Below are 15,054 nucleotides of genomic sequence, written 5' to 3'. Positions count from 1 at the left end.
ATGTGGAGGGGTAGAAACATGCATATCAGTGGTGCCATCTTGAACAAAACATTGGGGGCGGGCTCGACCTAATCCACCCTCCACTGCTGCCCCCTCACTGCTCCACAAGCAAGGGACCCCGGCCCCCTAGAGTTGGCATCTACGATGCATACCACCTTGAGCTCCTTGCAGGAAAGATGGATTTAAAATGTAATATAACTTTTTAAACTGTTACTATGGTATACATTTTTGTGTGTTTATATGGTAAACTACCCTGTGATTAAGGGCAGCACAAAAATTTAATCAACAACAACAACCAACAAATTTAAACATTGATTATATTTGTGCACCTATATTATTATTATTTGAATAATAATAATAATAATAATAATAATAATAATAATAAATTATTATTTATATGTTGCCCATCTGACTGGTTACTCCAGCCGCTCCATTTCTTGAAACCTATATAATCCATCCTATATCAATTCACACAAAATATTGAGTAATGCATGATGCAAAATAGTGTCCAAGGCTTAGGAAAATAGGCGAAAGAGAACCATGGCTAATATATATATTTGGTTTGCAGCTTTGATAACTGTGAAAAGAGGGAAAGACGAATTTGCGTGTGCCAAAAGAGGAGGAGGTAGATTTCAAAACTGGGAGCAGAAGCTGCGTGACCCTAACACAGCTAATTAGTCAATTATAAGAGAACTAAATTCCTGTGATTGAATTTGTGACCAAAATAGCTCCTGTTGACAACAAGACTGTTCCATAAGATTAAAAAGAAGAACAGGGAAGAAAAGAAAAAAATGACTTTCATCGAAGTAGCAGAGCGAATTTTCAGGAATATATTTAAATGGAAATGATGAAGTGCCGACATTTCACGGCATGCTTAAATTGGACGCAATCGTGCAAGCTGTTAGAATACGTACAATTAGCTGCAGCGGTATTACATACCATAAGTATTCCCCTGGCCTCTTCGCAGCTGAGCGGCATGTGAACTGTGCCAAGATGTTCAAAGCTTTTTCTCTTGGACAGAATATGCATGGTGCAATTTGAAGCAACATGAGCCCTTTGAGGAGGGTCTGCCAGACAAACAAAGCAGCTACTCTACCGTATGCATGTTCCAACACTTATTTACTTACTTACTTACTTACTTACTTACTTACTTACTTACTTACTGTGTACTGTAGCATTAGAGAGGGAAGAGGAGGCTCTAATTGAGGTGGCTCTAAGTTTGATGTGCGTCCTTGGCATGCTCCCACCCCTATCCTGCCTGTGGGATTCCCCATTGTGTTGGGAGACTGTGGCTCTTTTTTCACGTTCCCAATCTGCATCTTATAAATCTACACTACCGGTGGACCAGCAGACAAGTAGGACCTCCCTCCCCACACTGGCATGGAGAGGAGAAGGCAGTGGTGATACCCTGAACAAGTATGGCAAAAGTGGCAGCAGAGTTGAACAGGAGAAGAAGGGAGCATGGCAGCTGCCCAACAATGCTGCTTGGTGCAGCTGAGCTCACATGGAAAGGCTTCAGGGCTAATGGGAGAAGGAAAAAGGCTGTTACAATTGCTGGCTGTTCACCTTTCATCTTCAGATTGCAGGCAAATAGTTCAGGATGGTCATTTATGTATGTGACAACAGCGGCTAGAATATTATATGCACAGAAATGGGAAAGAAAGAAGGTTCCAATGAAGGAGGAATGGCTTTTGAAAGTAATGGACTATGCGGAAATGGCAAAGCTGGAAGCGAAATTAAGAGATCAAAATGATGGACTTTTTTATGGAGAACAGAGGCCTTTCGTGGACTATCTAAAAAAATATTACAGTCAAATGAAATTGTGGGCAGGATTCGAGATAAAAGCAGAAGAAGAAAAATGTCAAAATAATTGTAATAGAGAAACCTTTTTGTAATAGGTAAGGATATAATGCAGTAGAAAAGGTTTGCGTACAACCACTAAGATCTGTTCAAGAAAATTGGAGATATGAAAGGAACATTTCGTACAAAGATTACCATAATCAAGGACAAAAGTGGTAAGGACCTAACAGAAGCAGAAGACATCAAGAAGAGGTAGCAAGAATACACAGAGGAATTATACCAGAAAGATATGGAGGTCTCGTACACCCCAGGTAGTGTGGTTGCTGACCTTGAGCCAGACATCTTGGAGAGTGAAGTCAAATGGGCCTTAGAAAGCACTGCTAATAACAAGGCCAGTGGAAGTGATGATATTCCAGCTGAACTATTTAAAATTTTAAAAGATGATGCTGTCAAGGTGCTACACCCAATATGCCAGCAAGTTTGGAAAACTCAGCAATGGCCAGAGGATTGGAGAAGATCAGTCTACATCCCAATTCCAAAGAAGGGCAGTGCCAAAGAATGCTCCAACTACCGCACAATTGCGCTCATTTCACACGCTAGCAAGGTTATGCTTAAAATTCTACAAGGCAGGCTTAGGCAGTATGTGGACCGAGAACTCCCAGAAGTGCAAGCTGGATTTCGAAAGGGCAGAGGAACTAGAGACCAAATAGCAAACATGCGCTGGATTATGGAGAAAGCTAGAGAGTTCCAGAAAAACGTCTACTTCTGCTTCATTGACTATGCAAAAGCCTTTGACTGTGTCGACCACAGCAAACTATGGCAAGTTCTTAAAGAAATGGGAGTGCCTGATCACCTCATCTGTCTCCTGAGAAATCTCTATGTGGGACAAGAAGCTACAGTTAGAACTGGATATGGAACAACTGATTGGTTCAAAATTGGGAAAGGAGTACGACAAGGTTGTATATTGTCCCCCTGCTTATTTAACTTATATGCAGAATTCATCATGCGAAAGGCTGGACTAGATGAATCCCAAGCCGGAATTAAGATTGCTGGAAGAAATATCAACAACCTCAGATATGCAGATGACACAACCTTGATGGCAGAAAGCGAAGAGGAATTAAAGAACCTTTTAATGAGGGTGAAAGAGGAGAGCGCAAAATATGGTCTGAAGCTCAACATCAAAAAAACCAAGATCATGGCCACTGGTCCCATCACCTCCTGGCAAATAGAAGGGGAAGAAATGGAGGCAGTGAGAGATTTTACTTTCTTGGGCTCCTTGATCACTGCAGATGGTGACAGCAGTCACGAAATTAAAAGACGCCTGCTTCTTGGGAGAAAAGCAATGACAAACCTAGACAGCATCTTAAAAAGCAGAGACATCACCTTGCCGACAAAGGTCCGTATCAAAGCATTCCTGACAGATGCCTGTCAAGCCTCTGCTTAAAGACCTCCAAAGAAGGAGACTCCACCACACTTTGTTGTTGTTTAGTCGTTTAGTCGTGTCCGACTCTTCGTGACCCCATGGACCATAGCACGCCAGGCACTCCTGTCTTGCACTGCCTCCCGCAGTTTGGTCAAACTCATGTTCGTAGCTTCGAGAACACTGTCCAACCATCTTGTCCTCTGACGTCCCCTTCTCCTAGTGCCCTCAATCTTTCCCAACATCAGGGTCTTTTCCAAGGATTCTTCTCTTCTCATGAGGTGGCCAAAGTATTGGAGCCTCAGCTTCACGATCTGTCCTTCCAGGGAGCACTCAGGGCTGATTTCCTTAAGAATGGATAGGTTTGATCTTCTTGCAGTCCATGGGACTCTCAAGAGTCTCCTCCAGCACCACACTCCTTGGTAGCAAATGGCCTCGGTCCAGAATACCTGAAGTAGCGTCTCCACCTCCATCACTCTGCCCGGACACTGAGGTCCAGCACTGAGGGCCTTCTGGCGGTTCCCTCGTTGCGAGAAGCCAAGTTGCAGGGAACTAGGCAGAGGGCCTTCTCGGTGGTGGCGCCTGCCCTGTGGAATGCCCTCCCAATAGATGTCAAAGAGGAAAACAACTACAGACTTTCAGAAGACATCTGAAGGCAGCCCTGTTCAGGGAGGCTTTTAATGTTTAATAGATTACTGTGTTTTATTTTTCTGTTGGAAGCCGTATTATTATTATTATTATTATTATTATTATTATTATTATTATTATAGCAAATTCCACTGCTGAACAGCTCTTACTGTCAGGAAGTTCTTCCTAATGTTTAGGTGGAATCTTCTTTCTTGAAGTTTGAATCCATTGCTCCGTGTCCGCTTCTCTGGAGCAGCAGAAAACAACCTTTCTCCCTCCTCTATATGACATCCTTTTATATATTTGAACATGGCTATCATTCGCAACCTCCGTGATTAGACTTTCATAAGGGAGAGTGGGAACACTAGTCCTGCTCACCCCTGTGTCTGGCCCTGCTGCCTTCCATTACTTGGAGGGCCAAGTGTTTGCAGTGGGAAGTCTTCTATACTCATGGAGACTCATGTGCAGCTTAGAGCCCTGATCTTCTGACATTCTAAACCAAGCAGCAAACCTCCAACGGTAGGGAAAGCTCCTTGTTGCAGAGGTTCATCTCCTCAACGTGTGGAAGGTGATGGTCAATGGTGGGGATGTGATGGAGCGGGTGAGCCAATGGCTCGTTCCTGCTCTCCCTTCATTCCATGAGGCTGAACATCTGAAGAGGGGCTTTTGGGAGAGGGTGGATGGGTGTAGGTGTTAGAAACAGTGGTTGGTGGTTTGAGTGAAAGAGAATGCTGAGAACTAGCTGAAATTGGGATGCATATGACTCTCTGGAGGCTTCTGAAAGAATGCCTCCTTCCATCCATTCATGCTCTGTTGTATGTTTGTAAATACTGTAAAGCTTATGATTATAACTGCAAGTACAGGAGTGGATTGCGCCCAATGGGGAGTGTGTGCCCTCCCTCCAGCCAACTATTTAACGCAAATAAAGGAGGAAACACAGACTGTGTTTCAATGCATTATTTTTGGTTTGTGTGTCTGCCCCCACTTACATTTAAGCAGAGGGAATGCTATGCTATTTTTAGTCCACTGGTCTGGGAAAGATTATTATAAAGCCTAAAGCCTAAAAGAAGATTGTAGGCACAGGGCCCACACATCATCTATAACTTTTCTAAAGAGAAGATCAAGCACACGTTATACCCAAGCTTCTGTAGGTTAGCTCTGGGATATGTATACATGTTTCATTTGTGGTACGGAGCTGTTCAAGAAAAGTCATTGTCAAACGCTGGGGCTGCCACAAAGGAAGACAAATGAAAAACAGAGAAAAGCAGTAGGAACAACTGAGCAATTTCCACAACTCATTCCGGAATCTCACCTGGTATTCCATCATGTATCCAGTAATTAATGTCTGCTCCTTCACCATTTTCAAAGACATCAGTAACGTTGATGGGCTTCAGCAACTTCATGATCTCCTTCATGATGCCACGAGCTTTATCACTGCCTGTGAAAGCCAGGCCGGTGGGCATGAATGTTCCCTCATCAGACTCCATCACCATGTCAAAGTTGGAGATGTTCTCCTGAAAGACATAAAGCGAGCATCTTGGGTCTGCAAAGGCCAATTTTAAGGAGGACATTGTTTTGGTAACAGTTTCACTTCCAGCACTACCTGCCATGCAGGAAATGTGTGTGAACCAGAAATTTTGAGTGGGGAGAATGACGGCATTGTAATGGCTAAGGCTGGGTTCAGATGCAGCACTGCCGCTCCAACGAATTGGACCTTGTTGGAACATGGACGAGAGACTAACTGAAGCGCTCCCTCCTTTCTCATCCCCTCTGCATCTTACACATCTGTCTCCAAGGAAGACCATCCAAATTGGTGGCCATCGCTACCTCCTTGTGGGAGCAAATGCCATAGTTTATCTATGCACTGTGTGAAGGAAAAACTTCTGGATCTTTAATCATTCAGCTTCGTTGCATGTCCCTAGTGCTCATATTTTAAGAGAGAGGGATGGGAAAAAGCTCTCTTCACACAATGCATCATTTTATACACATTGATCATGTCCGCTATTCGCCAGACCTTTCCTCACAAGGGAGTTGCTCCAACCCCTTAATCATTTTGGTTGCCTGTGGGGAGACAGTGTCCTGGCAAACTGCCCGTTGCTCCTTTAAACTTGTGTCCTGACTGGCTGCTTCCCATAGCTGTGAACTCAATGGGCAACCCGTGTTTCATAGTGTCCACCCTGCATCTGCCATACAGGGATAATAAACAACCTATTTTATTGGGTTTATGTGTGGATTACAATGTCAGATGCTTTGAATAAGGTGTTACAAGTAAGAGAGCACAATGGAGCTCAGCCAGTGTGACATAGTTGTTATGAGAGATCAACCTATTAAGCAGCATTATTGAACTTGCAAAATGGCTTTTGAAAAGCCTCAGAGTTTAAACAGCAGTGTGAGGTTCTGGCACAAGAGCTGCAAAAAGAGAAACTTGCTTTATTATTTACTTGCATACTTTTTTACAGAGAACATTCTCTGGGAGGCTTGTACTGTAAAAGCCTTGCAGCATCAATAAAATTTCATGATGCAGAACTCAACTGTAAAACAACACAAGAGCAGATCTGAAGAATAATTTAAAATATTGTTGTGAGTTGGGAGGGGGAGACTATATGCTTGAGTCCCAATTCCTGGATCCAGCATGGATTTCAATTTCTGGAATGGATTCAATTCTTGGAATAGCCAGGCTAGCTTCCTGGTGAGGTAATGATCTAAGTATGGGCTGGTAAGGTAACAAAGGAAGTTGTTTGGTGCCAGAGGACAAATGGGTGCTCCTCCCATTGAACTCTCTATTAGTTAGAAACACAAAGGCCAGAGTTGTATATGTGAGCTTTGATGGTCGAGGCTGCAGGCTGCAGGCTGGGCAGCTGAGAGACAGAGCCATGCCTGATTTTGGGTGAAATCCAAAGCTGTGGCTGTGGGAGAAACAAGACTCTCTTTGGGGTGAGCCCCTGCACCATAGGTACAGGTTGTATATATATGTAAATAAACCATATATCATAAAGACAACACAGTCTCTTCTGTCTCTCCTTTTGAGGAAACCAAATCTGGGGTAAGTGCCTGGAATCCCTGGAATCTTGCACTGCTCAGAGATTGGGGTGGTGTGTGATAATATTTAAAACAGCCTCCCACAACCTGATGCAAGTTGTAGCCCAACATCTGGAGGGTGTAAGGTTGAGGTACGTCTTAAAAGTCCTTAAGACAATATAAAGAAGCATTTGCCTGGCACTGAAATGACCCCCAAGCAGTCACCAAGTGAGCATCTCTAGGGAGAGAATTTCACAGCCAAGGTGCCAACACCAAAAATGCCCTCTTTGTGTTTTTTTAAAAAATGTTCCTACTTCTGGAGGCAGCTTTGCTTTCTTGCACCATTGACAAATCTCCAATTTCTTTTTCTTTTTCTCTTTCTTAATTTAGGGTAATCTGAAAGTCACTGTCAGGCTGACTGTGGGGAGCTACTGATAGGGAATGTCTCTAAATAACATTGACAAGTTGCATGTGTGTTCCTTTGGATCAGACAGGAAGGCTGTAACCCAGAAAAGGGTAGAGGGAAAGAGATTGTGAAGCAGTTTGAAGATTGCGCCGGGTAAAATAAATGATGAGCACCCCTTTGCTTTTCTGGGCCATGCACAATATTTCTGGCATCACTTATTCAACAATCACTGAGATATAATTAAGTACTTCACACATATCTCCTCCAACTTCTACACAAACATTCATTAAAATCCGCCTTGCAATAATATTCTGAGGCTGTAGTTATTACCAAATCGAGTGACTTCATCACGGAAGAATATACTCTGCTGAAATCTGCGGACCCCTTGAGAGGTTAATTTGAAGACGGGTTTTAGGTGTTTCATTTTCTTTCATTCTTTCCTTTCTGACCACCCAAGCAGGTATATTCAGTTTCGAAAAGGAAGGTAGGCAATTAGCCGTTCTGTGCTCCCCTGCACTGTAGTAGCCATACATCAGACATGGTTAAGGAGACATAGAACTTATCTCCCTTAACAGCATAAGGAGGTGTGTGGGTTTTATTTTTTTACACCACCGTTTACTATGGCACAAGCACCCAAATTTGTCACCTCCAAACTGGCATTTCAGCAGCCATTGGTTAAGATCCTTTGGAAGGCAGGGATGAAGTCTGGCTGGGTCAGAGTGAAAAGTGGGTTGCTGGTGCCTCTATGGCAATGATGCAAGTTTCCTCAATTACTATTTCCAACAAGGAGACTGGGGTGCATGCGTGCTTCTTGAAGAGTGCTCCTGGCAAGTGAGCTCTGTTCCATTCACCTAGTAGATCACAGCCCTTAGGCAATGGCATAAGCCTTAGCTGGATCCCAGCATATGGCTGTGCAGCTTAAAGCCTTCCAAGGTATGGTGGCCACTCTTACATATCACTGAAAAAGAGGAAACGCATCACCAAAAGAGAGGGGTCACATATGCATGAAATGCTGATTGATATGTAGAGGTTCAAATTTAGAAATTAATACTATAATTTTAATAGAAATACAATGCATCTCACCATAGTGGGGGAACGACTGTCTGGTGCCCAGGTGCTAATTGTAGATGGGCAATTTCAAGAACCTGTTATCTGTTCCTATGGTTCTTTATCTTTAAAGGACCAGACAGTCATTCAAACAGAGAATTCCTCCAAATAGAAAACCATCCTTTGTGAAGTAGGCCACCCAATTTCAAAGTGTTGTGGGCATGTCACTTGCTAAATCTAGCTTTTGTGTTCCATCAGTGTGCTGCAAAAACGCTATTGTTTATTGATGGCAGAAGAAGTCATATACAGTCCCAAAGCTATAATCCTTTTTTTTTTTTTTGCCTAGTGGCCAGGAAATAAGTGCCATTCTACAGGGACGCCACAGAATTAGCAATGATCCCTTTCCAAGAAGCGTGGAATCTTAAGAATCTAGGTTTGAACTGTGTAGCATAATCTCTTTTTCTCTAAATGCTTGGGGTACATTCCAAACCTCACGATAAATCTGAAATGCATGTAAACCAGAGGGCCATATATAGAGAGAGCTATGCTGCAACAACTCTGGCTACATCCACATCATACATTTAAAGCACTCACACAACTTTAACAGTCATGGAGAATCCTGGGAACCGCTGTTTGCGAAGTGTGCTGGGAATTGTAGGTCTTTGAGATCAGCACCCTTAACAAGCTATAGTTCCCATGATGCTTTGGGGAGAAGCCATGGCTGTTAAAGTGGCATAAGAGTGCTCTAAATGTGAGGTGTGGGCAGCATACCTGCCAAGTTCCGGCCTGAGAAATAAGGGACTGGACCGGAAGTAGCAGACCGGAAGTAGCGCTGCCGCCATTTTGGAACTGGGCGGAGCATGCTCAGAAGCGACTTTTGATGCTGTTCTGCCCTGTTCCAAAATGGCCGCCGCACCAGAAGTTGTGCTGCAGCCATTTTGGAACTGGGCAAAGCAGCATCAAAAGTCGCTTCTGAGCATGCTCCGCCCAGTTCCAAAATGGCCGCTGCGCCAGAATAAACCGGGGGAAAACAAAAAAAATCCGTTTTTTCGGCTGGGGACAGCTGGAAAAACGGGGGTTTCCCGGGGAATACGGGAAACTTGGCAGCTATGGTGGGCAGTGTTTTTTCCTCTGGGGGTACTGAAGGGTACCCAGTACCGACACCTTTTCTAGAAGAAAAGCACTGGGTGTGGGTGTAACCTCTGATGGCAGATGACAGTCATACTTAGCATCCATATGTGCATTAGAGACCTCAGAGCAGTTTATGTGCATTACCTCAATAATCAAGACAGAATGCAAACTGGTACGATTTAAGGTAGACTGGTGATTATCTTCATATTACACACAGGGAGGGGTTGAGCGGAGGCTGAGAAAGGCTTCCTTAAGGCCATGTACCAAGTGAATTCTTGGTCATGGACATTCACAGGAATTTTGCTTAAGTGATTGCGGGGAGAAAGATATACAAACAAAGACAATGCATATGTACAAAATATGGCAATAGAAACCTATACACACAAAGCAAGAGTTTCATATTGGAAAGAAAAGTATTTCATTTATACCCCAGTCATCTGGCTGGGTTTCCAACAGAATATTAAAAAATACAATAAAACATCAAAAACCTCCCTAAACAGGGTTGCCTTCAGATGTCTTCTAAAAGTCAGATAGTTGTTTATTTCCTTGACATCTGATGGGAGGGCGTTCCACAGGGCGGGCGCCACTACTGAGAAAGGCCCTCTCCCTGGTTCCCTGTAACCTCACTTCTCGCAGTGAGGGAACCGCCAGAAGGCTCTCGGAACTGGACTTCAGTGTGTGGAATGGCAACTGAAGAAATTGTATCTCTCTATGAATGCTGGATAATATAAATATTTGGGAAATTGACCTGGACAACCTGACTTCTTAGTGTGCTTTGTGTGCTTCATGTGCTTGTGTGCTTCATGTGCTTGTGTGTGTGGTGGTGATTACACACTTCAAGCATGTGAAAATTATGCTACTGACATCTATTACAATTCCCCAGTTTTGCTGCAGTGATAAATCTGGCAACCAGTCCCAAAATTAGGGCTTTTACACACACAAAATTGAGAAACTACTCAGATTTTTTTTTTAAAAAAAAAGCAATCTTATGTGCCACAGTAATGTATTTGTGGGTTTAGCAAAAAACAAAAACAAAACCTGCAACCATTTGGTGAGTGCTGTCAGGAAAAGCCTGCTTTTTAATGATGTATACACATGGCTCGCAAAGTTACTCACTGTCATGAGTCTGAGGATCTGGCTCATGTTGTTGCTATTATGGGTGCTTGTAAAGCACAGCTTTAAAACATTATCTCTGCATATAAATCATGAAAACAGGAACTGAATAAGGGCAGCTAGATGTCCTTTAGGGGCCAATTTGAGCCTAGGTGAGGAGAGTTGCATGAAACCAATATGTGTCCATCTCACAATGGTGGGAGAAGCAACCAAGGATCTTACAGTGCTAATATTAACTTAGCAGGACAGATTATGAGAGAGAGAGAGAGAGAGAGAGAGAGAGAGAGAGAGAGAGAGAGAGAGAATGTTTTATTATGGTAGATTTTTGAAAGCTATTGGCAACATGGCATCAGCTCATTGTTATCCATTTTTGTAATGCTTTGCATATGTTTCTAATATGAAACCAAGAACATGAGCCACCCTTAGCACATGATATGGCTACACCCCTCACCCACCCCATCCCTCCATCATTCCTCACATATTACTGTAACCGTTAATTTTGAGCATATGTTGGGAGATGCCTTAAAAACAGAACTTTTCTGCAGAGAGAAACCAGTATGGGGGGAAAACACACACAAGGCAAAACAGATCTCAGATGTGAAGGTATAAGAAGTCTGCCTTTGGGGGGTGGGGAGGCAATGCAAACCCCTTCAGAAAGCATTTTTGCTTCTGCTAGCTCAGAGGCCGCAAACACTTTAGAAATGTATTAAGAGCGTGTATTTGTATGAATTGTGCTGCCCTTCGTTTCCTGTCAGGCAGCGAAAAAATAACTGCTGTTTGTCAAAACAAGCTCCGATCAGGCTATATTCTCCTAGGTAATTTAAGTCAAGAGTAACTGTATGAGCCAAAGATTAACTGTGGGCTCAGCTGTTTCCTCCGTCTCTCCTCATATTGGAGGACTCATTCAAATATGCAAGCTCATTAAAATATCAGTCCACTGAGATAATGACTTTCGTCAGGCAACGATCTGAGCTCCTGCCTCTGACTGTACAATGTGACACTCACCACAGTACATGACAGCAGGGTGGGGGAAATAAGTCAACACATTTTGTCAAAGGGTATAGCTTACTTAACTCTCTGCATGCCTACTGACAGGGCCAGGCTGGGGTTGTGGGCATTGCAGCCACATCCAAATCAGGAGGCCATGTTCTCCACTCCAAGGCCCCAAGATTGGCAGCAGCATCTGGTAAAATGGAGGACAGCAAGCTGAAGGCACAATTCTGTCAACCATACAAAGGCAGGACATAGGAAGCTGCCTTACAGGCCACTGATTCATCCAGTTCCATACTGTCTGCACTGAATGGCAGAAGCTGTCCAAGGTTTCAGGCAGAAGTCTCTCCCAGCCCTACCTGGAGATGATGGGGAATGATATTGGGACCTTCCGCTTGCAAATGGCTGAACTATGGGCCTTCCTCAAAGGGATGGTTCACCAGTTCTGGCCAACACAGAGGCTTTTTACTGGTGCTGATGTTGCATACCTGTAGTATTTTTAATTAGGGTAAAAGAGGAGAGTGCAAAATATGGTCTGAAGCTCAACATCAAAAAAACTAAGATCATGGCCACTGGTCCCATCACCTCCTGGCAAATAGAAGGGGAAGAAATGGAAGCAGTGAGAGATTTTACTTTCTTGGGTTCCATGATCACTGCAGATGGTGACAGCAGCCACAAAATTAAAAGATGCCTGCTTTTAATTAAACCTAGACAGCATCTTAAAAAGCAGAGACATCACCTTGCCAAAAAAAAGGTCCGTATAGTTAAAGCTATGGTTTTCCCAGTAGTGATGTATGGAAGTGAGAGCTGGACCATAAAGAAGGCTGATCGCCGAAGACTTGATGCTTTTGAATTATGGTGCTGGAGGAGACTCTGGAGACTCCCAAGGACTGCAAGAAGATCAAACCTATCCATTCTGAAGGAAATCAGCCCTGAGTGCTCCCTGGAAGGACAGATCCTGAAGCTGAGGCTCCAATACTCTGGCCACCTCATGAGAAGAGAAGACTCCCTGGAAAAGACCCTGATGTTGGGAAAGATTGAGGGCACAAGGAGAAGGCGACAACAGAGGATGAGATGGTTGGACAGTGTTCTCGAAGCTACAAACATGAGTCTGACCAAACTGCGGGAGGCACTGGAAGACAGGAGTGCCTGGCGTGCTATGGTCCATGGGGTCACGAAGAGTCGGACACGACTAAACGACTAAACAACAACAAGTACTTTTAAGCTCAAAGACCGCTCCAAGGCCTATCTAGTCCAGCATCCTGTTCTCACAGTGGCCAGTCCGATGCCTATGGGAAGCCTGCAAGCAGGCATGAGATGAACAGCCTCATGTCTGATTCCCAGCAACTGGTATTCAGAAGCATATAGCCTCCAACAATGAAGGTAGAGCATAACCATAGAACCATAGAATTGTAGAGTTGGAAGGGTCATCTAGGACAAGGGTCATCTAGGACAAATGAAGGAGTTGCCCTCCTGAATTTAAGCAAGTCTGGGTCTGCATAAATGGAAGTCCACCTATGGATGCCTCCTTGAGTTACATGATGAAAGAACACTGGGATAGTAATGTACAAAATAAATGCACGAATATACAAGTGCTAATGGTGGGATCTGGTGGTACATGTTTGTGCCCTGTAAAAGAACTGTAATATTATTATTATGCTTTCCATAAGTTCTGTAGATTCGAAAGCAACAAGTTGTGGTCTTCCTGTGTTGCAAAGGTAGAGAACAGCTCTCTCCTAGCCTCAGAAAGCCATGAAGCAAGGTATAGAAAAAGGGTAATTCATAGGTCATTAAAATTCACGAACTGGCACTTTTGTTATGCATTATTGCTTCCACAGCGATTTCTCGCTCCCAGGGAGCCATGAACCTCCATTTCTTCGACATGGTTGAAGTCAACTTTTGGCCTTTTTTTTTGTTCAGATCTGAAGTGAGTTTTTGTTAATATTAGAACTTGACATGCATTTTAAACAGGTCATTTGAAAGCATCCTAAGAATTCAAAGTGAAAATGTGTCCATGTACCATACCAATTCTGGCTGCTCACTTCTCTCTCTACCCAAAACCTCTCCCATATGAGTGAATTTTTATTAGTCTAATATGGGGGTGGCTAACAGGCGGCTCACGGACTGGATCTGGCCCTGAAAGCAATTTGTGCTAAATGCTGTTGTTATTATGAAGTATTAATAAAACACAACACAAGGTTACAATGCTTGCATTTTAACTACTGTATTTTGACATCTTGGGTTTATTCAAGGATAAGCATCTGGACAGATTTGCTGTAAATCTTAAATCACTTTTGACCCCCTCTGCCTGAAATACAATGCATGATCAATACTGTCATTACCACTGACAGTGGTACTGCAAGTCTAAGATCAGCATACAAAAATCCCTCAGTAACACAACTCATTACAACTCATGAAACTTTAATGGTTTAGATTTGGCACTGAAGGTAAGCAGCTCTCTCGTGCTTTTGACATCTATCTGGTAGGCAGGGGGCCGACCCATCCGTGATCAGACTGTGGCAGCCGCCTCAGGCAGCAGAATCCAAGGGGCGCCTCTGCAGATGTACCCCACCATAGCTGCCGGAGAAGTGAGACAGTGGCTTTTGGGATCCAGTGAAATTTTGCAAGAGCCCCACAGACCTCTGTGGGATCTTGCTGGCCTCTCACAATATCTCGCCAGGACTCAGAAGCCGAAGCCATGCGACTCCAGTACGGGGGTGGCAAGGGGGTGGCAGCGTACGGTGCGTGTGCAGGTTGGCAACTTCCTGTTTTGCCGACTGCCACCCCGGCTGTAGCCTTTAAAACTCAAGGAAGGGTCATAACCGGGCTAGCCACAGAAATCGAGGCTAAGCTGAGCATGAACAAGTCACATGCACCTGGTCCCATTTAAATATAAATGGGGGGAAATCTAAGAAGGAAAATTAGAGGTACTGGTGTTACCTATTGACAGTTTGCACCTAGGCAGCAGATGGAGCTGGCAGCAACATAATCTAGTCACAGATTTCCTCACCATGGTGAGATGTACTACTTTTCCACATAAATCACAGTAGTTATTTCTAAATTTCATCTATATGTATAAATTAGCATATATAATTTTAAGCAAATCCTTGCCCTTTTTCTGGTACCCTTTTTCGTTGATGCATTTCCTACCTTCAAGATGTGTGGCTAAATATTGCAATTGTTTTGTTTGCTGGTCTCCTCAGTACATAATACAAAATAAATAAATAAATTCTGACCCCCTTTGTTAAGTTTTCTACTAGTATGCCAGCAGTAATACCTACATTTGTGTGTCACCATGGAAGTCTAGAAGTTCTCTGCAACTAATTATAGCATTGCAGTAGCTTTTCTCACCTCTCCCTCTGTTCGTGTGTAGTGAAATGATAATCACCTTGCTCAGGTTTCTAATAAAATATGCAGAACTGCAAGTTTTGTAGCTTGAAAAGAAACGAGAAGGAAATGCAATCTAGATATTCTTATAGGATTCAAATCATTTTGAGTTTCT

General features: G+C 43.5%; 1 protein-coding gene across 4 annotated transcripts in view; it reads right to left on the bottom strand.

Moving 5' to 3' along the window:
• CPQ (carboxypeptidase Q) overlaps positions 1-15,054 on the bottom strand; it is a 183,501-nt gene that overhangs the window by 28,997 nt on the left and 139,450 nt on the right. For all 4 annotated transcript variants that reach the window (XM_088675731.1, XM_088675732.1, XM_035125207.3 and 1 more), the window contains exon 7: positions 5,160-5,361. In XM_088675731.1, coding sequence (XP_088531857.1) covers positions 5,160-5,361 — 202 coding nt within the window. The remainder of the gene's footprint in view (positions 1-5,159; positions 5,362-15,054) is intronic.

Source organism: Zootoca vivipara, chromosome 8 (genome assembly GCF_965207765.1).
Source record: "Zootoca vivipara chromosome 8, rZooViv2.hap1.1, whole genome shotgun sequence".
NCBI lineage: Eukaryota > Metazoa > Chordata > Lepidosauria > Squamata > Lacertidae > Zootoca > Zootoca vivipara.
The sequence above is the reverse complement of the archived record's forward strand: the minus strand, read 5'-3'. Positions and strand labels throughout refer to the sequence as shown.